At 35.6% G+C, this 26,462-nt stretch overlaps 2 protein-coding genes across 2 annotated transcripts in view; one reads left to right on the top strand and one right to left on the bottom strand.

Annotated features, from left to right (window-relative positions):
* LOC144250639 (uncharacterized) overlaps positions 1-26,462 on the bottom strand; it is a 255,214-nt gene that overhangs the window by 147,152 nt on the left and 81,600 nt on the right.
* LOC144250598 (uncharacterized) lies at positions 812-18,945 on the top strand. Its single transcript, XM_077793497.1, has 3 exons — positions 812-845; positions 1,245-1,281; positions 17,559-18,945. Exons 1-3 carry the CDS (start codon positions 812-814, stop codon positions 18,943-18,945), a joined length of 1,458 nt encoding a protein of 485 aa, XP_077649623.1.

Here is a 26,462-nt window from a genome sequence, read left to right as displayed (position 1 = left end):
TATTTATTTTTAGCTCTTGGGGGACACAACACCTTTGTTTGTTTGTGGTGCTGAGGATCGAACCCGGGCCGCACGCATGCCAGGCGAGCGCGCTACCGCTTGAGCCACATCCCCAGCCACTATAGTAAATTTAATTAATGAGAATATAGACAACTTTGGAGATAACCGTTCAAATTAATATGTGGACTGTTGAAAGTTTGATGTGTCTTTAGTGATCTCTTATGTCTTCTACACACTGTGGTGACCAGGGTTGTATGAGGATAGTTATTACTTATAATTTTACTATGCATGTCTCAAGTATCATTGCTTTGTTTGTATGTGCTTCTTTTGAATATTCAATAACTAATTGCAACTATTATTTATCCTTGGAATAATAATCCAATAAAGTGGATTTTTTCCCACTTTATTGCTTCAGTGTTTTGCTTCACATGTGCTACACCCTGGGTTTCATTATATCAAAATTATCCACCAATTTTTCTGCTTATAATGAATTATTGGTGCTGGGGATATAGCTCAGTTGATAAAGTGCTTGCCTTTCATGCTCAAGCCTTGGGTTCAATCCCAAGCACCACAAAAAATGTATTGTATTGAATGGTTGACATCACTACCAGATGTGAAAGCCACCTCTTTTAACTCTCATTAAAATTTGTATGAAATTAAATACAACGTCATTAATTATATAATTTATGTGATATGTATTTACTCATTTTTATTTCAGGAACCATTGACATTAAGGGATGTGGTCATTGATTTTTCGGAAGAGGAATGGAAATGCCTGGACCCTTCACAGCAGATTTTATATGGAGATGTGATGTTAGAGATCTGTAGAAACCTACTCTTTATTGGTGAGCCTAAATTTCATTCAGAACTTCTAATTCAAAACCAATATTTAATTTTTTATCTGTATAGAGTATCTTATGCCAGCTTCTATTTTGCATGAAAAAGTTTTAGTTTCTTGTTTTTAGGACAAAGATTGGTCATTTGTTTAAGTAGAAAAGAATGTTAAAGACTTTTCTTTATGTTTAACTTATCATTTCTAAGTAGTGCTCACAATGCAGAGAATAAAAATGGTTTCAAAGTATTTTAGTGTTTTTTCCTGAAAAAAAAATATTGGGAAAATAATTGTGTGGAATCTTATAGGGTGTTTTCTCTTTATTTTTTTCTACTGAGGACAACATTAAAAATACTTCTCTAGTTACCAAGAAAATAACAAAATGTGATATATTCCATTTTCCGTCAAAAATGTCTTGCTGTCTGTAAGTTATCTTTGGTCACCTTTCTGTCCCCAAAGAAATAATCTTGGTATTTGAAGAGAAAACTGACAGTAGACATATATCAAAGTGGGTAGAAATCAATGAAGCAAAGAATATAGATGAGTGCTCAAATGTCAAAGATGAATTTACATTTTAAAATGTGAATTGATAAGCTAATTTCTGACACAATTAATTTTTTCAAGTCTAGGTTTATTTCTGTTGCAATAATTAAAGAGTATTCCATGCTCTATGTTTACCATACATATCAATTATTTATGCTCCTTCTTGTTCTGCAGTTATCTTCCTAAATTCAAATTAACAAAGCATTGTAAAAAAAAAAAAAAAGAAAAGAAAAAAAGACAGAGCCAAGAGGCAAGGAAGGTGGCCTAATGACAAGGAGGCCAAGATGCCAAGCTTTGTTCATATCAATAGGTTAATTTAGGTATTTGGCATCACTTCTATATATTGTTCATTTTATTACTAGGCAGGTTAGAAACTTAGCAACATTATGCAGCTTATTCCTCACTTATATACAAACTGTGCAATGTTAGAAATTTTGTGTAGCTCTCAAGATTGTCCATTGTATAAACCTATTGTTATGTGGACATGTTTAGGCTCAGTGCAACACTGTGCTTATCTATAGAGAAAGTTCCTTTATTCCCAGGAGCTGTGTGCCAGAGATCATATTTTAGGCTAAGAACACTCTAGTACAGAGCCTTTTCAAGTTGGGAATTGCCATAACAGCTTGACATTGCACATGTATTTTATTATTTTAATAGTTCCTGGGGATATTGCAGGGCATTCTAAGGTAAGAGTGCCTGTTATCCCTGGGAGTTTGCTCGCCAGAGGAATGCTTCTCTGTATATTTCCACAATCAGAATCCCTACAGAGAATTCCAAAATGCCTGTGAGAATATTTACAACCTGACATTTATTGGTATTTGGGGGATCTCTAGAAAATTTGCTCATTTCCAAATATTTCTAGGTAAAACCATTGTAATATATTAATATTATAGGAGAGTTTCCTTAATATAATTTAAATATTTATTCATTCAAAATTTTCTCATCAGAGCTTTATATGAATGCTTATACTGGATATTCTGTGAAATTTTTCCGCCATGTAATGAATAGCAGTATTTCACAATACCTGCTCCTAGTGGTTATGTATGTATTGCTGATCAATGTGATTTAAAGAAGAATTTTCTGAGCTGGGGCTGCAGTATAGTGGCAGAGGGGTTTCCTCACATATGTGAGTTACTGTGTTTGATTCTTAGCACTACATAAAAATAAACACTTATAACGAATGCATTCTGTCTACTGATCACTACAAAAAGTTAAAAGAAATATTTCTATTGTAATACAATTATCCAGAATTTTGTTGGTTAAATTTTTTGAATTCTTGTGGGTTTTTTTTTTTTTTTTTAGTTTCACTCAATAGAGAGCTTCAGTGTTGTTCATTAGGTATTATCACATCAGTGATATTGTTTTCATTTCTATATCTGTATAATTAAAAAGAAATTATGATTTGTCACTTTAGGAAAACATTAGTTGAAGTTAAACTGCACATGAACCATGTGCCAATTTTCAATGAATTTTTTTATGCTTTTATTTACATGTATATATATTATCCTATTTTATATATGATTTTTATATAGTACTTTGATTGTTTATACTCAGTTCTTGTGCTTAATCATATAATGTATCCACGTGTGTGTACACACACACACACACACACACACACACACACACACTGCTGATTGAACTTAGAGGTTCTTATAATATTGAGCTACATCATCCCCCCCTTTTGAATTTTTAGTTTACAGTAGACTCTTGCTAAGTGGCTGAAGCTGATATTCTTTTTTTTTAATTGGTTGTTCAAAACATTACAAAGCTCTTGACATATCATATTTCATACATTAGATTCAAGTGGGTTATGAACTCCCATTTTTACCCCAAATACAGATTGCAGAATCACATCGGTTACACATCTAAATTTTTACATAATGCCCTATTAGTAACTATTGTATTCTGCTACCTTTCCTATCCTCTACTATGCCCCCTCCCCTCCCCTCCCATCTTCTCTCTCTACCCCATCTACTGTAATTCATTTCTCTCCTTATTTATTTTCCCATTCCCCTCACAACCTCTTACATGTAATTTTGTATTACAATGAGGGTCTCCCTCCATTTCCATGCAATTTCACTCTTCTCTCCCTTTCCCTCCCACCTCATGTCTCTGTTTAATGTTAATCTTTTCTTCCTGCTCTTCCTTCCTGCTCTGTTCTTAGCTGCTCTCATTATATCAAAGAAGATATTTGGTATTTGTTTTTTAGGGATTGGCTAGCTTCACTAAGCTGCAAAATTTCCCTGCAAATTCCATGATTTTGTCATTTTTTAGTGCTGCGTAATACTCCATGGTGTATAAATGCCACATTTTTTTTTCATCCATTCATCTATTGAAGGGCATCTGGGTTGGTTCCACAGTCTAGCAATTGTGAATTTTGCTGCTATGAACATCGATGTGGCACTATCCCTGTAGAATGCTTTTTTAAGGTCTTCAGGGAATAGTCCAAGAAGGGCAATAGCTGGGTGAAATGGTGGTTCCATTCCCAGATTTCCCAGGAATCTCCATACTGCTTTCCAAATTGGCCGCACCAATTTGCAGTCCCACCAGCAGTGTACAAGATTACTCTTTTCCCCACATCCTCGCCAGCACTTGTTATTGTTTGACTTCATAATGGCTGCCAATCTTACTGGAGTGAGATGGTATCTTAGGGTGGTTTTGATTTGCATTTCTCTGACTGCTAGAGATGGTGAGCATTTGTTCATGTACTTGTTGATTGATTGTATATCCTCCTCTGAGAAGTGTCTGTTCAGGTCCTTGGCCCATTTGTTGATTGGGTTATTTGTTATCTTATTGTCTCATTTTTTGAGTTCTTTGTATACTCTGGATATTAGGGCTCTATCTGAAGTGTGAGGAGTAAAAATTTGTTCCCATGATGTAGGCTCCCTATTTACCTCTCTTATTGTTTCTCTTGCTGAGAAAAAACTTTTCAGTTTAAGTAAGTCCCATTTGCTAATTCTTGTTATTAACTCTTGTGCTATGGGTGTCCTATTAAGGAATTTGGAGCCCCACCCCACAATATGTAGATCGGAGCCAACTTTTTCTTCTTTCAGATGCAGAGTCTCTGATTTGATATCTAGCTCCTTGATCCACTTTGAGTTAACTTTTGTGCATGGCCAGAGGAGTGGATTCAGTTTCATTTTGTTGCATATGGATTTCCAGTTTTCCCAACACCATTTGTTGAAGATGCTATCCTTCCTCCATTGCATGCTTTTAGCTCCTTTATCAAATATAAGATAGTTGTAGCTTTGTGGATTAGTCTCTGTGTCCTCAATTCTGTACCATTTGTCCACCCGCCTGTTTTGGTACCAGTACCATGCTGTTTTTGTTACTATTGCTCTGCAATATAGTTTGAAATCTGGTATTGCTATGCCACCTGATTCACACTTCCTGCTTAGAATTGCTTTTGCTATTCTGGTCTTTTTTTTCCATATGAATTTCATGATTGCTTTATCTATTTCTACAAGAAATGCAGTTGGGATTTTGATTGGCATTGCATTAAACCTATAGAGAGCTTTTGGTAATATCGCCATTTTCATGATGTTAGTTCTGCCTATCCATGAACAGGGTATATTTTTCCGTCTTCTAAGATCTTCTTCTACTTCTCTTTTTAGGGTTCTGTAGTTTTCATTGTATAAATCTTTCACCTCTTTTGTTAGGTTGATTCCCAAGTATTTTATTTATTTTTTTTTTGAGGATATTGTGAATGGAGTGTTTTTCCTCATTTCTGTTTCAGAAGTTTTGTCACTGATATACAGAAATGCCTTTGATTTATGCGTGTTGATTTTATATCCTGCCACTTTGCTGAATTCATTTATGAGTTCTAGTAGTTTTTTTGTAGACCCTTTTGGGTCTTCTATGTATAGAATCCTGTCGTGCGCAAATATTGATAATTTAAGTTCTTCTTTTCCTATTTTTATGCCTTTAATTTCTTTCATCTGTCTAATTGCTCTGGCCAGTGTTTTGAGAACTATATTGAATAGAAGTGGTGATAGAGGGCATCCCTGTCTTGTTCCAGATTTTAGAGGGAATGCCTTCAATTTTTCTCCATTCAGAATGATGCTAGCCTGAGGCTTAGCATAGATAGCTTTTACAATGTTGAGGTAAGTTCATGTTATCCCTAGTTTTTCTACTGTTTTGAACATAAAGGGATGCTGTACTTTGTTGAATGCTTTTTCTGCATCTATCGAGATGATCATATGGTTCTTATCTTTAAGTCTATTGATGTGGTGAATAACATTTATTGATTTCCATACATTGAACCATCCTTGCATCCCAGGGATGAATCCTACTTGATCATGGTGCACAATTTTTTTGATGTGCCTTTGTATCCGATTCACCAGAATTTTATTGAGGATTTTTGCATCTAGGTTCATCAGAGATATTGGTCTGTAGTTTTCTTTCTTTGAGGTGTCTTTGTCTGGTTTCAAAATCAGGGTGATGTTGGCCTCATAGAATGAATTTGGAAGAGCTCCATCTTTTTCTATTTCCTGAAATAACTTGAAAAGTATTGGTATTAATTCTTCTTTAAAGGTTTTGTAAAACTCTGCTGTATACCCATCCGGTTCTCGGCTTTTCTTGGTTGGTAGTCTTTTGATTTCTTCTTCTATTCCATCCACTGATATTGGTCTGTTTAAATTGTGTGTATCCTCCCGACTCAATCTGGGCAAATCATATGACTTAAGAAATTTATCAATGTCTTCACTATCTTCTATTTTATTGGAATATAGGTTTTCAAAATAATTTCTAATTGTCTTCTGTATTTCTGTAGCATCTGTTGTGATATTGCCTTTTTCATCCCGTATGTTAGTAATTTGAGTTCTCTCTCTTCTTCTCTTCGTTAGCATGGCTATGGGTCTGTCAATCTTATTTATGTTTGCAAAGAACCAACTTTTACTTTTGTTAATTTTTTCAATAGTTTCTTTTGTTTCAATTTCGTTGATTTCTGCTCTGATTTTAATTATTTCTGTCCAACTGCTACATTTGCTGTTGCTTTGCTCTTCCTTTTCTAGGGCTTTGAGATGAAGTGTGAGCTCATTTATTTGTTGTTTTTTCCTTTTTTTGAGGAATGACCTCTAGGCGATGAATTCCCCTCTTAAAACTGCTTTCATTGTGTCCCATAGATTCCTATATGTTTTGTCTGTATTTTCATTTATCTCTAAGAATTTTTTGATTTCCTCCTTTATGTCTTCTGTAACTCATTGATCATTCAGTAACATATTGTTCATTTTCCAAGTGATGTAGGATTTTTCCTTCCTTCTTTTATCATTGATTTCCAGTTTCATTCCATTATGATCAGTTAAAATGCATGGTATAATCTCCACCCCTTTGTGTTTACTGAGGGTTGCCCTATGGCATAATATATGGTCTATTTTTGAGAAGAATCCCTGTGTTGCTATGAAAAAAAGTATATCCACTTGATGATGGTTGATATATTCTATATATGTCAGTTAAGTCTAGGTTATTGATTGTGATATTGAGTTCTATAGTTTCTTTATTCAACTTTTGTTTGGAGGATCTGTCCAATGGTGAGACAGGTGTGTTGAAGTCACCCATAATTATTGTGTTGTGGTCTATTTGATTCTTGAACTTGAGGAGAATTTTTTTTTTAATGAACATTGTAGCACCATTATTTGGTGCATAAATATTGATAATTGTTATATCTTGTGGGTGAATGGTTCCTTTTGACAGTATATAATGTCCTTCCTTATCCCTTTTGATTAACTTAGTCTTGAAGTCGATTTTATTCGATATGAGGATGGCCACCCCTGCTGGCTTATGAGTACCGTGTGCATGGTATATTTTTTCCCAACCTTTCACCTTCAGCCTGTGTTTGTCTTTTCCAATCAGATGTGTCTCCTGGAGGCAACATATTGTTGGATTTGTTTTTTTAATCCATGTTACCAGCCTATGTCGCTTTATTGGAGAGTTTAAGCCATTAACGTTTAGAGTTACTATTGATATATGGTTTGTACTTCCAGCCATGTTTGATTATTTATCTTTTTTTTTTTTAAATTTAGGTCGTTTCTCCATGATTAGCTTCCCCCCCACACACCCTCTGTCATTACCGAGGCACTTCCCACTGATGATTTTGGTTGTTGTTTTTCATTTCTTCCTCGTGTAGTGTTTTGCTCAAGATACTTTGCAATGCTGCTTTTCTGGCTGCAAATTCTTTTAGCTTCTGTTTATCATGAAAGATTTTTATTTCGATGTCATACCTGAAGCTTAATTTTGCTGAATACAGAATTCTTGGTTGGCATCCATTGTCTTTCAGTGTTTGAAATATGTTGTTCCAGGATCTTTTCGCTTTCAGTGTCTGTGATAAAAATTTGTTGTTAACCTTATTGGTTTACCCCTGAATGTAATCTGCCTCCTTTCTCTTGTAGCTTTTAATATTTTCTCTTTGTTCTGTATATTGGCTATCTTCGTAACAATGTGTCTTGGCGTTGGTCTACTGTGATTTTGTGTGCTCGGTGTCCTGTATGCATCTACAATTTGTATATCTGTTTCCTTTTTTATTTCTGGAAAGTTTTCTGTAATTATTTCATTCAGCAGGTTACTCATTCCCTTGGTTTGAATCTCTGTACCTTCCTTGATCCCGATGACTCATAAGTTTCCTTTTTTTATGTTATCCCATATCTCTTGGATGTTTTTCTCGTGATTTTTTACCAGCCTTTCTGAGTTAGGTAGACTCTTTTCAAGATGATGTATTTTGTCTTCATTATCTGACGTTCTGGCTTCTACTTGCAACACTCTGTTAGTGATACTCTCAATTGAGTTTTTAATTTGGCTTATCATTGCCTTCATTTCTAGAATTATTGTTTGCTTTTTTAAAATAATCTCTATCTCCTGATAAAGATGCTTAACTTCTTTATATGTTTATGTAATTCATTTTCAATGTGTTCTTTCACTGTTTGGATTTGCTGTCTCGTATCCTCTTTAAGGTTTCATTGCATCTGTCTAAGGTACTCCTTGAGTTCTTTATATGACCATTTTTCTGATGACTCTAGGTCCTCCTGAATATTTAGGCTGTCCTTCATTGTTTGCACTCCTTTTCTTCCTTGCTTTTTTATGCTGCTCATGTTACTTCTTGTTCTGTTTGACTGCTGAGTTACTGTTTACTCTTATAAATTTATTTGATGCTTGGGAGGAAAGATATTAGAAGGGAAGGGAAGAAGTCACTAAAGAGAATGAGAGTTTGCAGGTAGAATTCAAGGAAGGGGGAATAAGAAAATTGAAAAGAAATGAAAAGACAAAAGAAAAAAATAGAAAATAAATAAAGAAAGAAAAAAATTTAAATAATAATGATAATAAAAAATTAAAATTAAAATAAAAAAAATAATAATGAAATAAAAGATTTAAAAAAATTAAAAACATTAAAAAAAGTTAAAGAAAAACAAGAACAAAAAATGAAAGTGAAAGAAAAAAACCCAAATTAAAAAATAATAATAATAATAGTAAATGCAGTCATAGAGTTCAATTAACTTCTCTTCCAGTAGGGGGAGCTGTGCCCACTGGGCCAAGCTTCTCCTCTCAATAGGTGGGAACCAATCACTGTGCAGCAGCTCTTCCTCCCAGACTGGGCAGGTCTCCAATCCTGAGTGCCTAGGGCCTTCTCTTGTGTTTCCTAAAGCCAGGCTCCGCTCACCTGTGATGCTCACCACAATACTGGCTACACTCCAGGTCTGCTGCTCCTGGGAGCCCTGTTTTCATGAACTCCTGGGAACACTCTCCCTGTTTGCCTCCCTCAGACCCTAAGTTTGTAGAGCTTGGGGCTGAGAACCCTCAGCGAATTTGCTTGCCCTCTGGTAGCCATGCCCCCAGTAGCTGGTGCAAGAGACCTCAGTTGTCAGCACTGGTGGGAGCGGTAGCCGGGAGTTCCATGCTGCGAGTCCAGTGCCACTACTGATTCCCTTGGTCTGGCTATCATGCTCATGGGAGAGCTGGGAGGGGCCCATTAAGGAGAGCTGGAAGGGGCCTTTAAGGTTTCCCTGCTGTGTGGAGAGGGATGGCTAGGGGATTACACACCTGTCGCCGCTGGTTGCAATGAAGTTATCTCCTTCACCGGTGATGTCAGTTCTTTACCATTGTGGTATCCCATGCAAATGGTGACCGTTGGTTCCCTTTGTCAGGTGACCAATACAACGGGTGGGTCCTGACTGTCTCTCCCAAACCCCGTTTCAATCCTGTGGCCACTGCCTATGAAGGCTCGGTTGGTTTTTACCTCTGTAAGTTCAGAAGGGCCTACCAGTTATTTCAGCGGGATCGTTAGTGCTGAGTCATGAGAAGCAGGTGAACCCGAGCTTGAATGCAGCCGATCTGGGCTCGGTGTGTGTTCTGAGTGGCCTAGACTGTTTGCCCCAGATCCACGCCAGCTCAGCATTGCCTAGTGATCCTGGGCAAACAGCATTTAGACAGTATACGACTCCCTATGCTCGCGCAGCTGATGAGGTCAGAGACTTTATCTCTCTGCGCCCGCCGCCATGTTGGATCTCCTGAATCTGAAATTCTATTTCCATGCCTCAGCCTTTCTTCCAAGTAGCTAGAATTAATGGCATATACATTATCTCTCTATATATGAATCTGTTATTTTGTCTAGGAGTAAGACTTTAGCATTTTTCAGGTACCATAAAGATGTTTACAATTCTGTTTATCTTTTATGTATTTGTCAAATTTTTAATTGTGATTAAAACTATACAATGTATAACTTTCCTGAAATTACTGTCTTATATATTTTGAATTTACCGGTCAATAGTGTTTATTTAAATTGTTTTGTAAGATTTTTTTTTTTTTTTAGAAAGTATGTATCACACAAAACGTAAGTTCATTTTTCCTCCAAACAAGTGCTCCATTGTCTCACCTTTTCAATCCTGATGCCATTCTTTTTGGTCTCTATATTTGGCTACAGTAGGTATCTCTCATATGTAGAATTACCTTGTATTAGTGTGTGTGTGTGTGTGTGTGTGTGTGTGTGTGTGTGAGAATTACTATTTCACTTTATATACTATCTTAAAAGATAATGTTGATCATTGTAGATATTATATAATTTCTTATCTTTGTAAAATCTTAAAACTTTTCATATTTCATTCCAAATTGCCTACATGTAATCATGTGAAATGTAATTTGATTGGCTTGCCACACTGGTCTACATTGAATGTTGTTTTAATGAGAATAGGTCTCTAAATGTATTTTGATTTGACCATCAATTTGAGGGTTAATTGATGTACTTTCAGTTTTATTACTCATGGCTTTCTCATTTAACCTCAAGTTAACATAATCTATTGAATATTGTAACTTTTATTATTTTTATATAAGGAAGCATTTTCTTTAAATTTTAATATGTGTAATTATGTATGCACCCATGATATTAACTAGAATTGTTCAAATAACTTATTTTGTACATGTAAAAATAATATTGATTTTTTTGATTGGTATTACATGGACTTCATAGATGACATTGGGTGCTATAAGCTTTTTTTTCTGTAGAAGAGGTGTTTAACCACTGAGCAACATCCACACTCCTTTTTGGGGAAGGTACTGGAGATTGACCCTAGGGGCACTTGCCCTCTGAGCTCCATCCCAAGCCCCATTTTGTATTTAATTCAGAAACATGGTCTCCTTCAGTTGCTTATTACCTTGCTTTTGATGAGGCTGGATTTGATCTCACAATCCTGCTGTCTCAGACTCCCAAGCTGCTTGAATTACAAGTGTGGGTTATCACACCTGGCTGGCAGCTATTTTTATATTTCATTTTGTTACAATGTCAGATAAATTGCTTAGGGCCTTGCTTAGTTGCTGAATTTAGCTTTAAATTCATATTTATAAATTTTAAATATCACTTTTGCTTTTGATTTCCAACTTATTATGTTATGTTACAATGCAACTTCAATATTGTAATATCTGTTAACATTTGTTTTGTGCTTTTAACCTGATCTCTTTGGAATAATATTCCATAGACTATAGAGAATATTGCCTCTGTAAACCAAAATGGTTTTTAATGTTTTTTGAAGTTTTTTTTAATTCTTTGGGTAATAATGCAATGCTATTTTTATTCTTTGCATTAATTGGGGATTGATGTCTCCTATTATTACTTTGTTGGTTTCTATGATGGTGAACTTGTTCTGTGTTTTCTTTCTGTACATGAAAAACATTATTTGAGTTACAAATATATTCACTATGATTGTATTCTAGGGATTTGCCATGTTTATTTTTATATAATATTCTACTTTGTCTCTTATTTATATAAATATTATCAACAATTTAGAATGAAATATTTGTTTTATCCTTTTGTTTTTAGTCTTTTTGTGACTTTATGTTTAAAGAGAATCTTTTGTAGATTTATATCTGACAACGTTAAAGCAGTTTTAGGTTAGTCATATTGTGTTTTGATTAGTTATTTTTTCTTCAAAATAGTTTATCAATACTTAAATTACTGATGAGAAAAAATTTACTTCTGTAGTTTTCAAGTTTTGTTGATTTCTTATAATTTTTTTCTAGTATTAAAATCTGCCTGAATTTGTAGTTCATACATTTTTATGGTTGTATTTTATTTTTTCCTAATTTTATCTTTGATGTTTATTTTTCATTACATTGGAATTATTTAAGTGTTTAAAAAAAGTAGAATAAATTGGAAATAACGGGGCTGGGGATGTGGCTCAAGTGGTAGCAAGCTCGCCTGGCATGCATGCAGCCTGGGTTCGATCCTCAGCACCACATACCAACAAAGATGTTGTGTCCGCCGAGAACTAAAAAATAAATATTAAAAAAAATTCTCTCTCACTCTCTCTTAAAAAAATAAATTGGAAATAACATTCTTATATTCTTAAATGAATATACAACCAATGTAACTCCACATAATTTACCACAAAAACAGTAGGTTGTTATAATTTATGAATGTATGATATGTAAAGATACATTCTACTGTAACGTATAACTAAAGAAAAAATAATAAAAAAGTAGTTCTTAGTTTGCACTACATTTTAATCTGAATTAACTTTGGTTTCCTAAAACAATTAGTGTCTTTACATGTGTTACATATGTTGCCATGATTTGTAATTGATGTCACACCTGCTTTTCTAATTTATACTAATTAACAAAAATTTATGATAATTTTTATGCTTTAATTTTCCACATTCTATAGTAGAATGAAATGTTTTCTGTAAAACAATGAAAGTAAAATAAAATATATATTTGTATATATTTTCCTTTTCCACAAAAATCTATCCAAATTTTATATGAATTCTGTTGTGCAGATTTATTTTATTGGAAATATTCCACTGATTATTTCTCTTACAGTAGGTCAAGCTGTAAAGCAATTTTTGAATATTTTCATATCTTGAAAGCATGTATTTTTTTAAAGTTCAAAAAATGGTATTAATAGGTAAAGTATTCTAGGTTTATATTTTATTTTTCTTTCAACATACATACCTATATATCCCAATTCTGGAAGTCTTCTGGAAATGTTAATCATTAAAGAATTTCTTTGTAAATAAAATTTCTCTTTTTCTTAGTTATATCATTTTTTCTTGAAGAATTTTAAAAATTTGATTATAAATTTATTAGCTTTTTTCTTTTATTTATTTATTTATAGGGAACTTAACTCAGTGGCACTCAACAATTGAGTCACATCACTAGCACTATTGTGTATTTCATCTAGAGACAGGGTCTCACTGAGGTGCTTAGTGCCTCACCACTGCTATGTCTGTGTTTGAACTTATGATACTACTGTCTCAGCCACCTGAGATGCTGGGATTGAAGTCATGCCCTACTGTGTCTAGCACTACCTGTGTCTTTTAATTAATTCTAGCCTTTGATATATTTTCTTCTTCAAATTTTTAATTTATGAGGCTGTGTGTTTGTGGGCGGAGGTGCTAGGTATAAAGCCCAACCTTTTGCATGTGAGGCAAGCAATCTACCATCTAAAATGTATCCCCATCCTGAGACTTTTTTTTAAAAGAATGTTTCTAGGATATAATTTCTACTTTTTCTGTTGTTTTTTTTTTTGAATTTTTTTCAATTTTATACATTGTTATTTAGTTTAATAAAGATCTTTCAAGTGGTTATTGGGCATTGCTTAGATAATTAACAACATCAATTTTCCATCTCTCAATTGTTTGTTTGCTTGAATTGATTATACCCTTTATTGTGTGAGCTATTATTTTCATTGAGATTTTTCTATTTAAAATCTGTTAAACTACATCATTATAGTCATTTTGGAAAATATTTGGAAGTTACAATGTAAACAAAAATAGGTCATGTGCAATTATATATAAATGTAATTCCATATAATTGAAAATCTAAGGCAGTGAAATGCCAGTTTGAAATAAATTTCAGCATTGTTGTAATAAACTATCTTAAAATAAAGTATAAACATAGAAAGGTCTATGAATGTAGTTTAGTGATAGAATATCACTGTGTTTAATCCTAAGAAATACTCCCCCAAAAGATAAAAAAAAAACCTAATAAGAAATTTATTGTCTGCAACATTTTAGTCACAGATGGATTTCAAATATGTTGAAATGAAGGGCTGTGATTGTAATAACATCAGGCAGTTTGAATGTTGTCCTCATCTGTGGTGCTACAAATTCTTAATATGATTTTCAAAGTTCTCACAGCTTTTGTCATCATATTGTAGTAAATTCTATATATTTCTTGAGTAATAATGGCCTTGAATAATACTGCTCTGTGGCTATACACCCCCCCACCTTTATAAGTTTGTATATGTTTGCAGAGTATATTCACCATAGTATTGCAAGTAGAATAACTTGCTATTTTAATTTTTTTCAGGTATAACTTCTAATCCAAATCAAGAATTTTCAGAAGAACAAGAAATAAAATATTTTTTGCAAAATTTAATAAAGAGCAGGTATGGATACTGACATTGTTAATACTTATTTTTAAACAAGAAATAGAATTTAAAAGAGAGGGAAGTTCAGAAAATTTTTAATTAAGAGAAAAAAATCATGAAAAATTATTTACACAGAAAATTACAAATTCGTCAGGTTTTATTATTACAAACATCTCAGAAGACTGACTTCTCAACTTGTGCCAGCCACTTTTTGTTTGGTTAAAAATTTTAAGTACATATTGTAATTGTAAAATACTTATTACTCAGTATTTTGTGTAAAACCACTTACAATGTACAGTATTTTCAAATGCAAAAACATGTATCAAACTACATATATACTCAATGTTTATAGGCCATTATAAAGCTGAATCTTTAAAATACGTTCAGGAAAATAAGGATTCAACCAGTTTACTCAGCTTTACAAATAAAATTAGAATAGAAATGGGCATTTTAGTGAAAAAAATCTAAACAGTAATAAAATGCTTATTTATCAGTTTTGTTTTAACTTTTAATAATCTCTATGTCATTGCACATTAGATAACAGTCTACAGATCACTAATACAAAATTTCAATATTCTCATCTGTTGTATGAAGTAATAAGGAGGTGAGTTTCTACACAGTATAGACAAATTTTCTCATTATTTAAACACATATATAGTATTTTTACTTAGAGACAAGAAAAATATGCAGATTGAGGAGAGATGGAAATGCTACAATAATCCTCACTAAAACTTTCTGTTGAAAAGAACTATTGAGTAATTAAATATGTTTAAGGTAAAACTTTGGTAGGCATTGCTTTTTAAATGCAATAATAATTAATAAAAGAGAAGAGAAGCAGTTAGGTCCTTCTAAAACACATCAAATAAGCATACATCTCATCTTTCATGTACAGCAATTGAAACAAAAGAAAGACTCAGGAACTTCTAACACGGTCTCCCAGAAAACGCAAAGCCCAAACGGCTTGCAGGTATGCATCACACCCCAAAAGCAGACATGAGGGTCTTATGAGAACAGTGTAAGGCTTCTGACACTCTTCTGGGCTCATGCTGAGGAGTAGAAAATATGCCTGTTGCATAAGCAATAGAGAAGGTGTGAAGCTAATGAAGAACAGTGAAGGACTAAATCTTGTAATTTTAAAACAGCCACATTGGTGAGGTAAGACCACATTTGAATGGGGCATGGCTTACAATGAAATTTCTCCTCCTTAGGGAACTAAGATCTATAATGTCTCTGTCATTCCATGTTTCTGTCTACTGTTTCAGAATACAAAATTTGTAGACCCTTCTCCCTGAAAATTGATGGTTTGAGTCAAGGGTGCTTGTAAATATTAATTTATAATTTTAATTCAACTTGGTAAGAAACACTCTTTGTGGAGTTACCTATCTATTTATGGCTCACAGGTTAGCATCATCACTCCATGTCATGGGACCTCAAGCATTCCAACTGAGTCATTTCCTTCTTGGAAAGTGATGAATAAAATGAATACATGAAATAAATAGTAAAGGAATATGAGACAGTGTCATAACTTATGTTAAAAGAAGTAAAGTACCTTATAGATTCTCTAGAACACACAGGATCTAAAAAACAATGACTAGATAATTTTTCCATTTTTTAAGGGAGTGTATATCAAAGGTAGGAATGGGATTTCAATGGGAAGAGTCTTCATTCAGACAGGTTGATTGCCATTTTTATTTATGGGAGTGTACATCAGAGGTTGGAATGAGATTTCTACAGGAAGAGTCTTTCTTCAGATTGGCATTCTGGCAAGTCTCACCCATATCTATGATGCTATGTGGTTATGCGGCTCCAATGGATGATATCATCTCCAGTGCCATGCTGAATTTATACAAAACTAGGTAGCATATAAAATGTACTGGATAGTGTTAAACCAGCTGGATTAGTACTGTGAGTTCCCAGATACCAGACTTTTTTTCTCTAATGGCTTTCATGCTTTTTTTAAAAATTTCATGCACAGTTCATAGATATCTTTCAGCAGCTCCATCTGAGATGCATTGCTTCATCTTTTATTGCAACAGGGAATTTGACCAAACTCCAAGTGAATATCCCAAAAGATCTATGCATTCTGTGGTTGTAGGTGGAATGGAAAAAACTTTCCAAGTGTGAGATCCAGAGACTTTCTCGATCTATAGATGTACCCAGTGAACTAAATCCTGTTGCCATTAGATTTTTCTGAGGCCCTCGCACTACTCATCTATGCATCTCAAGGAATATTTTTTCAACAATTCAAAAGTATTCTCTAACTGATTTCAGCGAGCTAGTTACATAGAAAGAATTTTAACAACACCCTCAGTGATAGATATTTTGCTGGAGAGTTGAACAGCTCAGATGCAGTTTGCTCTTTGGCTTAGTGAAAAATGCTCTGGCACATCAGGGCCATCATTATGTCCCAGTGCCTGCAGGATTCCCCACAAATTAAAACCAGATAAGAGGGTTTTGGAGGCAAAGAGGAACTGTAGGGATATGGGGCATTGGCTAAGCTGGAGAAAGACAACATATATGGCAGTCACATTTGAGGACACTTGTGTGCTTTTAAATATAATTGCATAGCATTTTGTAATTATAACCTTCCTCTAAAAAATGAAAAGTTTTCTATGTAGTCTATTTCATGCTTTAGTTAGTCACTGGAATAATTTGAAATGCACTATTTTGTAAATATCCACAAATACTTTTGTAGACAACATAGAAGAAGAAGGAGGGGCAGTAGAAGAAGAAGAAATTTCTGAGTTTTAGTAGTTTAAAATGATGCAATGAACAGTTTCCCCTTGTGGCAATGCATGGAATTATAATGAATGTGGGAGTATTTGTACTTACCTACTATTGCTTAATTTAAAGGTAGATGTAGATACTTGGAGAGACCTCTACATTTATGATAAGTCTTTCAGGACCTGTAGACAATCTCTTCCCTAGGTAATTAGCAGTATATTAGATTTGGTGTAAAATAATGTAAATTCTGTGAAAGTCATTAAAATTTCCTTCTTTTTTAAATCCTAGAAAACACTCATGTGATCATTTAAAAGAGCTTTACAATGATAAAAGTGAAAAAGATTCCAATCCATGCCCAAAACTTATTTATCCAAGCTTTCATAATCAAGAGGCGAATTACAGATATAAGATATGTGAAAGCACTTTTAATAAAACTACAAGAACTCCTGAACTCCAGAGAATTAATATTTGTGGGAAGCCCTACAAGATAAAAAAATATGTAAAAGCATTTAAAGATGACTTAATTGTTTATCAGAACAGTGAAAAATCCTCCATAAGTAAAGAAAGTGAAAAATATTTTACTCAAATTCCATCAGTTACTAAAAACCATAGGATACCTTACAAATTGAAGAAATGTGAAAATGTCTTTAAATGTTGCTCAAACCTCTTTAAACACTACAGTAATCACACTGGAGACAAAATCTGGAAATGTAAAGAAAGTGTCAAAGCTCTTAAACAAAAATCACACCTTACAGAACGCCAGAAAGTTTATACTGGAGAAAAGCCATACAAATGTAAAGAATGTGGCAAAGCTCTCAGTCAAAAATCATGCCTTACTCAACACAAGAGAATTCATACAGGAAAAAATCCATACAAATGTAGAGAATGTGGCAAAGCTTTAAATCAAAGATCACACCTTACTCAACACCAGAGAATTCATACTGGAGAAAAGCCATACAAATGCAAAGAATGTGGAAAAGCTTTTAATCGAAAATCATGCCTTACTCAACACCAGAGAATTCATACTGGAGAAAAGCCATACAAATGCAAAGAATGTGGAAAAGCTTTTAATCGAAAATCATGCCTTACTCAACACCAGAGACATCATTCAGGAGAAAAGCCATACAAATGTAACGAATGTGGCAAAGCTTTTACTACAAGTTCACATCTTACTCAACACCAGAGAATTCATACTGGAGAAAAGCCATACAAATGCAAAGAATGTGGAAAAGCTTTTAATCGAAAATCATGCCTTACTCAACACCAGAGAATTCATACTGGAGAAAAGCCATACAAATGTAAAGAATGTGGCAAAGCTTTTAATAAAAAATCACACCTTACTCAACACCAGAGACATCATTCAGGAGAAAAGCCATACAAATGTCACGAATGTGGCAAAGCTTTTACTACAAATTCACACCTTACTCGACACCAGAGACTTCATACTGGAGAAAAGCAATACAAATGTAAAGAATGTGGTAAGGCTTTCAATCAAACATCATGCCTTACTCTACACCAGAGAATTCATACTGGAGAAAAGCCATACAAATGTAAAGAATGTGGCAAAGCTTTTAATCAAAACTCACATCTTACTCGACACCAGAGACTTCATACTGGAGAAAAGCCATACAAATGTAAAGAATGTGGCAAAGTGTTCAATCAAAAATCATGCCTTACTCAACACCAAAGAATTCATACTGGAGAAAAGCCATACAAATGTAAAGAATGTGGAAAAGCTTTTAATGCAAAATCTCACTATAGTCGACACCAGAGACTTCATACTGGAGAAAAGCCATACAAATGTAAAGAATGTGGCAAAGCTTTTAATCAAAAATCATCCCTTACTAAACACCAGATAATTCATACTGGAGAACAACCATACAAATGTAAAGAATGTGGCAAAGCTTTTAATAAAATATTATGCCTTACTCAACACCTGAGAATCCATACTGGGGAGAAACTGTACAAATATCTACAATGTGGCAAAGCTTCTAATTGAAGGTCACTCCTTAGTCTACACCAGAGGTTTCATATGGGAGAAAAGCCATACACATGCAAATAATGTGGCAACGCTTTTAATCAAATATAATGCCTTATTTGACAACAGAGTATTAATGCTGTGGAAAAGCGATGCAAGTGTAAATAATATGGCAAGGCTCTTTATCAAAGATCACACATTTCTCAACACCAGAGAATTCATGCTGGAGAGAAACCATACAAATGCAAAGAATGTGGCAAAGCTTTCTACTAGGAAAAGTTTTGTTGTTTACAAATGTTAAGAATGTGGCAAAGTTTTAAGTATGCTTCAAGTGTTAACAAGAAACAGGTCATTCATACTTGAGAAAATTCTCACAAATTTATAGACTGTAAATGCCATTTGTTGTAAAATCACACCTCATTAGTCACCAGAAATTTCATACTGGAAAGAAAAATTACAATTGCCCAGAGATAGCTCCACAGTGCTGACTCCATGAAACCCCAACCCTTGCCCAACTTGCCGTTATTCAGGGGCCCATGGAGGTGGGCAGGAAGCATGGTTGGATCCTTGGCCCTCTTTCCTTCTGTTGAACTCTCCATGTTCACTTGTCCTTGCCTCAATTTCTCTGTATTGATTGAATTTAATTCACCTTTTTTTTCCGAAGATATCTCTGGACTTAAAGGCCTCTTTTTTTACCAAATCAACATATTAATAAATATACCTGAGGTCTAAGATCACATCAGTGTTCTCCCCATAACCTCTGATGGACAGCATGTTCCTTTGTCAATATTTATTTTATTTGGAGGGTATACCGAGGTTTGAATTTAGGGGCACTTAACCACTAAGCCACATCCCAGCACTGTTTTGTATTTATTTAGAGACACAATTTCACTGAGTTGCTTAGGGCCTCAATTTTACTACTAAGGCTGGATTTGAACTTGTGAATCTCCTGTTTCAGCCTCCTGCACTGCTTGGATGACAGGCATGCATCACTGCATCCAGAAGTCAATGTTTTTTGCCCTGTAGTTAGTTAACAAATTTTACTCAGGTTTTCATATCCATAAAATGCATTCAAATATATTTTTGTCACACTTTAGGGATCAGATTCTTGCTTGTAAAATGTCCTGCATGATACATCTTAGCTTTCTACACCAAATGCAGAATTTTCAAGATCAAAACCAGGTTGCTGAGAAACAAAGATATTGAACAGCATAATGCAACACATGTTGTGGTTACATCCACACTTGTAGTTGGTGTGAATGCTCACACTAAATAGACAGCAGGAGGCCTGTCCATAACCCGTGAAGGCCCTGAGCCTCCATTCATGACTTTGAGCCCCTGAGCCTCCAGATGATTTGCACAAAAGAGAAAGAATCATACTACTTTTTCCACCCTTAAACATACTATAGCATTTACTACATAGACCAGAGGAAGCACTGTGTGTCTTTCTACCAATGTGTGGCTCTGCTTGCATATATTTGACATCTGTTTTGGAGAACTTTGAGAGAGTACCTGCTGAAACATAGTTGCCCTTTTGTCTCTTAAAATTAAACCACAGACCTACACAATTTTTACATCAATTATTTTGTTACATTTGCAAATAAAAAAGATTGGTTAAAAATGGTGTCAATGAAAAGTATTTGAACTGATGAGTGTATCCTTCCAGTAACACTTGCAAGGATACAGTTGTGTCACCCAGGAAAAGGCAGGTCTGTCCCAAGCCACTCTGTGAAAGCTCAGAAAGTTACATCTTTACCTGGACCCATCCTCAGCTCCTCAAGGCGCTTGTTCACAGGGAATGATGTTTTTAACAGTCAATAAAGTATGAGGAAATCTCTTCCACTGCAGTAGTTTAGTTGCTCTCAGGAATATGGAAGACTCCAGATTCCTGAGATGAAAAGGTACACACTTTTCATCCAAGCAGCAAGGGAGGCTGAGGAAGGAGGATTACAGTTTCAAAACCAGCCTCAGCAATTTCACAAGAATCTAAGTTACTTAGGAATATTTTAACTCTAAATAAAAAAAAAGATTTGGGGATGTGGCTTAGTGGTAGTGAGCATTTTTGTTTGATTCCAAGTATTAAAAAAAGATACTCAGGTTTTGTGGTCATCAGAATCAGTTTTTGCTGTGGATAAATCTGAAAAATTGCATTTTTAAAAAAAAATGATAATAGCTATAGTTAGTTAGTGATCACCATATTGCTATAAAGCACAGATACCTCCACTGACTTTTGCTGTCACAGAAATACTTCCATGAAAATCCCATACTATTAAGAAGGTTACTCTGTTGTTCGGAGTTTCATTTGGTAGCCTCTGATCAATTATTATCTCACAACAGGTGCATACTAAACCCCCAAAAGTTATAGTAATTTAGACTCAAAAATCATGCCTTACTCAACACCAGAGAATTCATACTGGAGAAAACCCATACAAATGTAAAGAAGTTTGTAAAGCTTTTAATAAAAGATTATGCCTTACTCAACACCAGAGAATTCATTCTGGGGAGAAACCATACAAATATCAATAATGTGGCAAAGCTTAGGAACTTAGGAAGACCCTACTCCAAATTAAACAGACCCCAAGAAGGCACAGAGATATTCATGCAAACTCCACTGCAGGTGTGAATTTAGCTTTGTGCCTCAGTGCTCAGTAGTTTTCAGCCATGGCAGTGGTTACACCAAGTGGATATTGGTCCTTCTAGAGACTTATTTTTATTGTTAAGGTAGGGAATAGGATTACTAAACATCATAATAATGGGCAGGCCCCTTACCAAAAACAAGTCTTAGGTCTCTAAGTTTGACCATGCTGAGTCTTAGGAACTGTGGGCAGATCATACATAGTGAAAAAAAACTGGTATTTTTTAATTTATTATTTTCTCCCCAGTGCTTTGAGCACAATGATTGTCTCCCAGTAGTGAGGAAGGGAGGAAAGAACCAAAAGAAGGAGTAGAAGGATGTACACAGCATATTATTAGAAGAAACCCAAAGCCTGCAGGTAGGAGAATTATTAATTTGGGCCTGATTGTGGTGCTACTGACTCTCTGTCAAAGGGTTCTACCCTCCTTCCTAGACATCACCAGTCTCAGATCAGTTGTCAATATCGAGCCAGAGGCCCCTACTTGAACAACAGGCAAGATTCTTCCTTAGCAGAAACCCCATTGAGGAAGTAGTCTTTCCACCTCTTCTATTCCAAGAATGCATAATGAGTCATTGAGGACTTCACCTGCATTCACGTGCACACACAAACACACAAATTAATATTCAGGCCATCAGAATCTGAAGCCCCATGCTGGAGCTGGTGCCTGAAACATTATCTTGTCATCTACAAGACAAACCTTTGACTTCTGATCCTGCATATTCCAGAGTTTTCTGTGCAGTGTTTCACTTCCCCTTCCAAGGTGCCATCCCAGAGAATAAAAGCTCCAGTAAGATTCAAAGCCAGAACACTCCCCTCTTCTCTCTTGTCCCAAACATCTTGAGCTATACCCAGGCTGGTATCATCTGGTAACAAATTGAGGATCCAAGGACAGAGGAGAGACTGTTGACAGGCATCAGAATTCTCTGCTCTGCTGGGTAACCTTTATGCCTCACTGGAAGATACTCTATTAAAACAATGAGTCCTGCTGTTCTGCAGTCACCCACAAGGCTGCATAGGAACCATTAAGTAAAAAAAAAAATGATCACAAACACAGGCCCTTGCCTGAGGGAGCAGAGAAAAAGCCCCTAGAAGCATCTACACTGTAAATTCCTTTTTTTCTGGAAATAGAAAGTATTTCTGTTACCACAGTCTTTCACATTTGGGACTCTCTTGCTTTGATAATGGGGCTTTGATGACCATGAAAGGGATAAATTCTTAGACTGTGTATGTGTGTGTGTGTGGGTGGGTGTGTGTACGTTGGGGTAAGAGGAAGGTACAAGGGATTTAACTCAAGAGCATTCTACATCTGTTCTACTATACCTGAAGAAGATCCCTAGATGTGTTTTTTAAATTTTACTGTGAGTCAGGGTCTCATTAATTGTTCAGGCTGACCTTGAACTTACAATTCACCAGCTTCAGTCCCCTGAATCACTTGATTTATAGGCATGGACCACCTTAGCCAGGCATGGACCACTTCACCCAGTCATGACTTTCTGGAGAGAGCTAATTCTTAGAGATAGTCAGCATCTTCCCAAGTTGTTCATGTGCAATTTAAGTAATATAATTTCCATACCACCAATATCCTTCCTATTGTGCTCCCAGCATCCAAGGTCAGTCTTTGTCTGATTTAATCATGGCATTTCCAGGTACCAGAATACCAGAGATGGCTCATGCTGCCTAAATCTCATTGAAATTTTAATAACATACTAACCCTAAATACACTTATTCTTTCTCATCTTTTCATCCTGCACAAATAGAAGAAAGACTCTTTCCCATGTTCTCCATCTCCTCCCACACCCTCATCTCCTGACCAACCCTGGAGCTTCTCAAATGGCTCTGCATTACTGCTTATACAAAACTGTATCTATGACAGTGCATGTGTTTATGTGCATCTCCCATACATGATTAAATCAAACCAAAAGCACTATTACAACAATGCCACATCTATAAAGCTCTTCAAAATGGCCAGGGCAACTGCATCTGTAACTTGTTCCACTGGGTCTTCGTCATGGGGAGGATCCCACAACTCTGCTTTCTGTTAGGCCCTCCCCATCTTCGTGCTGGGGAACACAAAGGGCTTCCAGAGGTAGGAGGGAAGAAGAGGTACTGCACCTGAGATGTGGGAATTTTGTAGTCAATCTTCCTGTTGCATAGAGTCTTTTCTGCCATTGTTGCAATCTTGAGTTGCAGAAGAGGTACATTAGCAGATAAAGCCCGCAATTGTGTGGAGTAGAGCTAGGCTTGGACCCAAGTTTTAAATTCGAGATAACTTCCCACCTTCTCAGTTACTTTACTTATAAACACTTTAAAGCATCAAAAAAGAGCAGGTCATATATTCTGAGTGTTCATAAAACCAGAGTATACTTTTCAGGAGAAGAAAAATATTGTCTCTACTTTTCTCCTCCAGACTGGTATTATTAAGGCCTGTGACTGTATCTCTGCCACCACCAGGACTTCAGGCTGTAGGAAAATTGTCAGCCTGTCCTGTATGGGGAGGAGGACCTGTAATATTCTAAATTAATTTCCTGCTACAGTACTATGGTAGTACTGCAGTCAAAGACCGTGGCTTCATATCACTTCCTGGAATCTTCAGTAAAACCTGCCTCAGCACGGGGACACTTTGGGGACTCTGATTGAAGAAACCAAAAGAAACCTGCATCCACCTGCAGAGCACCCTCCACTGGAAAATAAACAAAGACAACAATAACAAAACACTCTCATCATCTAGTGGTCTTACTGGGCAACTGTGGGCATCTGCACATCATGATTCAGAATCTTTATTTAAGAAAAACATGGTCCATCCAATCATGGTTACAGTGCAGTAACATGGCCTTTAGAGTTCCTAATGGGATCATTGCAACAGGATTCCCTGAACATCACAGCAGTAGAGATCCATGTGTCCAGCCCCTTGGATTTCAGGGTCTGTCCACCAGGGCTGAAACTAGACAATTTTGAATGCAGGTGTAAGTTAGTGAGGTCATAATAACTTTTATTTTAAGTCGTGAAAAAAATTGTTCTTGGAGGAGAGACCAAATCAGGGCACAGATTGTAAGCCCCAACCATTCAACTGAATGGATCATAAAAATTAAGATTTGTGAGCCACTCTGAGTCTCATATAAGGCTCAGGTGCAACATGAGAATCCACATTTCTATCCAGTTCTCTAGTAAAACTGATGTTTTTCTGGAGCCCAGCCTTTGGGACCCAGGATCAACAATAGTATGACTTAGGCTAAACCACTTTTTGCTAAATGATAGGGGACAGATGTAAGGGGTGAGAGCATGAGGTTCAAGGAATAATTCTATAAAGTGGGGGGTCACTGTGCTGACCCCTACATGCTTTCCTTTTCATTAAGAAATTAACCTACCACCCTGCCTGCCTTAAGTGGACAGGGTATATCACATTCTTCAGTAAACTCTGTTATATTCAGGAGAAAATCAGGTATAAATTATTGTCCATAAGAGGAACCCATGTTACCCTTAAGAAGGGAATATTTGTGACTCTTTCCACATACCAGATTCTGAAACACAGAGAGATAAAATATTTTTTTCCTAGCTCTAAAATCTGCAAGAATTTATGGTTAAGAATTCAATGAGAATCAGTTTCATTGGCCAAGGTGACCTAAAGTTATCATAGCAGTGGGGACTTGACAGTCGGATATCATCCAGCTGTCAGTTCAAAGTCAAGTGGTAGACCTGGGTGGGACTCTTTGGTAAATTCTTTGGGATACCCAACAAAAGTGGATTGCATGAAAGGCATGCTGTCTCTCTCCCCTCTTAGAGGACCCATTATCTACTATGAGAATGTCCCTTTTCCTTGTTTATCCCTTCAATAAAGTCATGCCTGTTTTTCAGAGTGAAATCTCTGAAATCTTTCTTAGATACAAGAAATAGAATTTGAAGGGGGGCCTTCTTACTGTCTCAGTTTACATGAAGTCACCAACCTTGTATCATTAACCATTCAAAAAGGTCTCTTGATCTACATTAAGCTTGCTCCAACTACACTTTCAAGATTTTCAGAGTTGTCATCTCCAGCTCCTTCAGGAAAAGCCAAAAGATAGAGCTAAGATCAGCTAAGATAAAGCTAAGTGGTGTGACTGTATATTTACTCACACTCTAATGGTTAGGACCACCAGAAGATAAGGTTGAGCCCAGTTTCTGTGTAGCAAATACCTTTGGTTCCCACTGATGCATCCAAATAACCAATGAGGTTAGGATGGTCATCATCCACAGTATGTGAGGCAAGGTATGAGATGTCTCCACAAGATACATTTGCATTTTCATCACTTTCTCATAAATATTTGCATGTGAGGTGTTTTATGTTTAGAAACTCACTGAAACAAATGGTAAGCCTGTGCACTGGACAACCAGAAGAATTTCTTCAGAGAATCAGTTTCATCCTGCATCTCCAGCATAAGGGGCTCTGGTAAATGTTTGGCTCAATAAACCACTCTTAGTTTGGAAATAAGCAGTGATCTGATGTCCACTCACAAATTCTGTTCAGCCTATTCAAACCACTAGTACACGGAGTCAATCAGAATTTATCCCAGCTCAAGGGACACTCAAGAAATTGGAATCCATAACCTGGCTCTACCTGTTCTACTCACTCAAGAATTGTATCTCAGTTGATGTGTTTTTTAATATGCATTTAAGACCTAATAAAAAATAATTTGCCTGAAACTAGAAACGAATTATTGGTTATAAATGTATGCCCACTTATAAACATGTATACATAATACAGTAAAACAAACAAACAAACACTTTCAGAGTTAACTTATCCACTGAGCAACATCCCCAGCCCTATTTTGTATTTTATTTAGAGACAGAGTTGCTTAATACCATGTTATTGCTGAAGCTGGCTTTGAACTCAGGATGCTCCTTCCTCAGCCTACAGAGCCACTTGGA

Source organism: Urocitellus parryii, chromosome 16 (assembly GCF_045843805.1).
Source record: "Urocitellus parryii isolate mUroPar1 chromosome 16, mUroPar1.hap1, whole genome shotgun sequence".
Taxonomy (NCBI): domain Eukaryota; kingdom Metazoa; phylum Chordata; class Mammalia; order Rodentia; family Sciuridae; genus Urocitellus; species Urocitellus parryii.
The sequence above is the reverse complement of the archived record's forward strand: the minus strand, read 5'-3'. Positions and strand labels throughout refer to the sequence as shown.

Coding starts and splice junctions, on each gene's coding strand:
- LOC144250598 (XM_077793497.1), top strand. CDS start 812: ATGTTAGAGATCTGTAGAAACCTACTCTTTATTG. Junction 846..1,244: donor TAGAAACCTACTCTTTATTG/GTGAGCCTAAAT, acceptor TCCGTCAAAAAT/GTCTTGCTGTCTGTAAGTTA. Junction 1,282..17,558: donor TTATCTTTGGTCACCTTTCT/GTCCCCAAAGAA, acceptor TAAAAACCATAG/GATACCTTACAAATTGAAGA.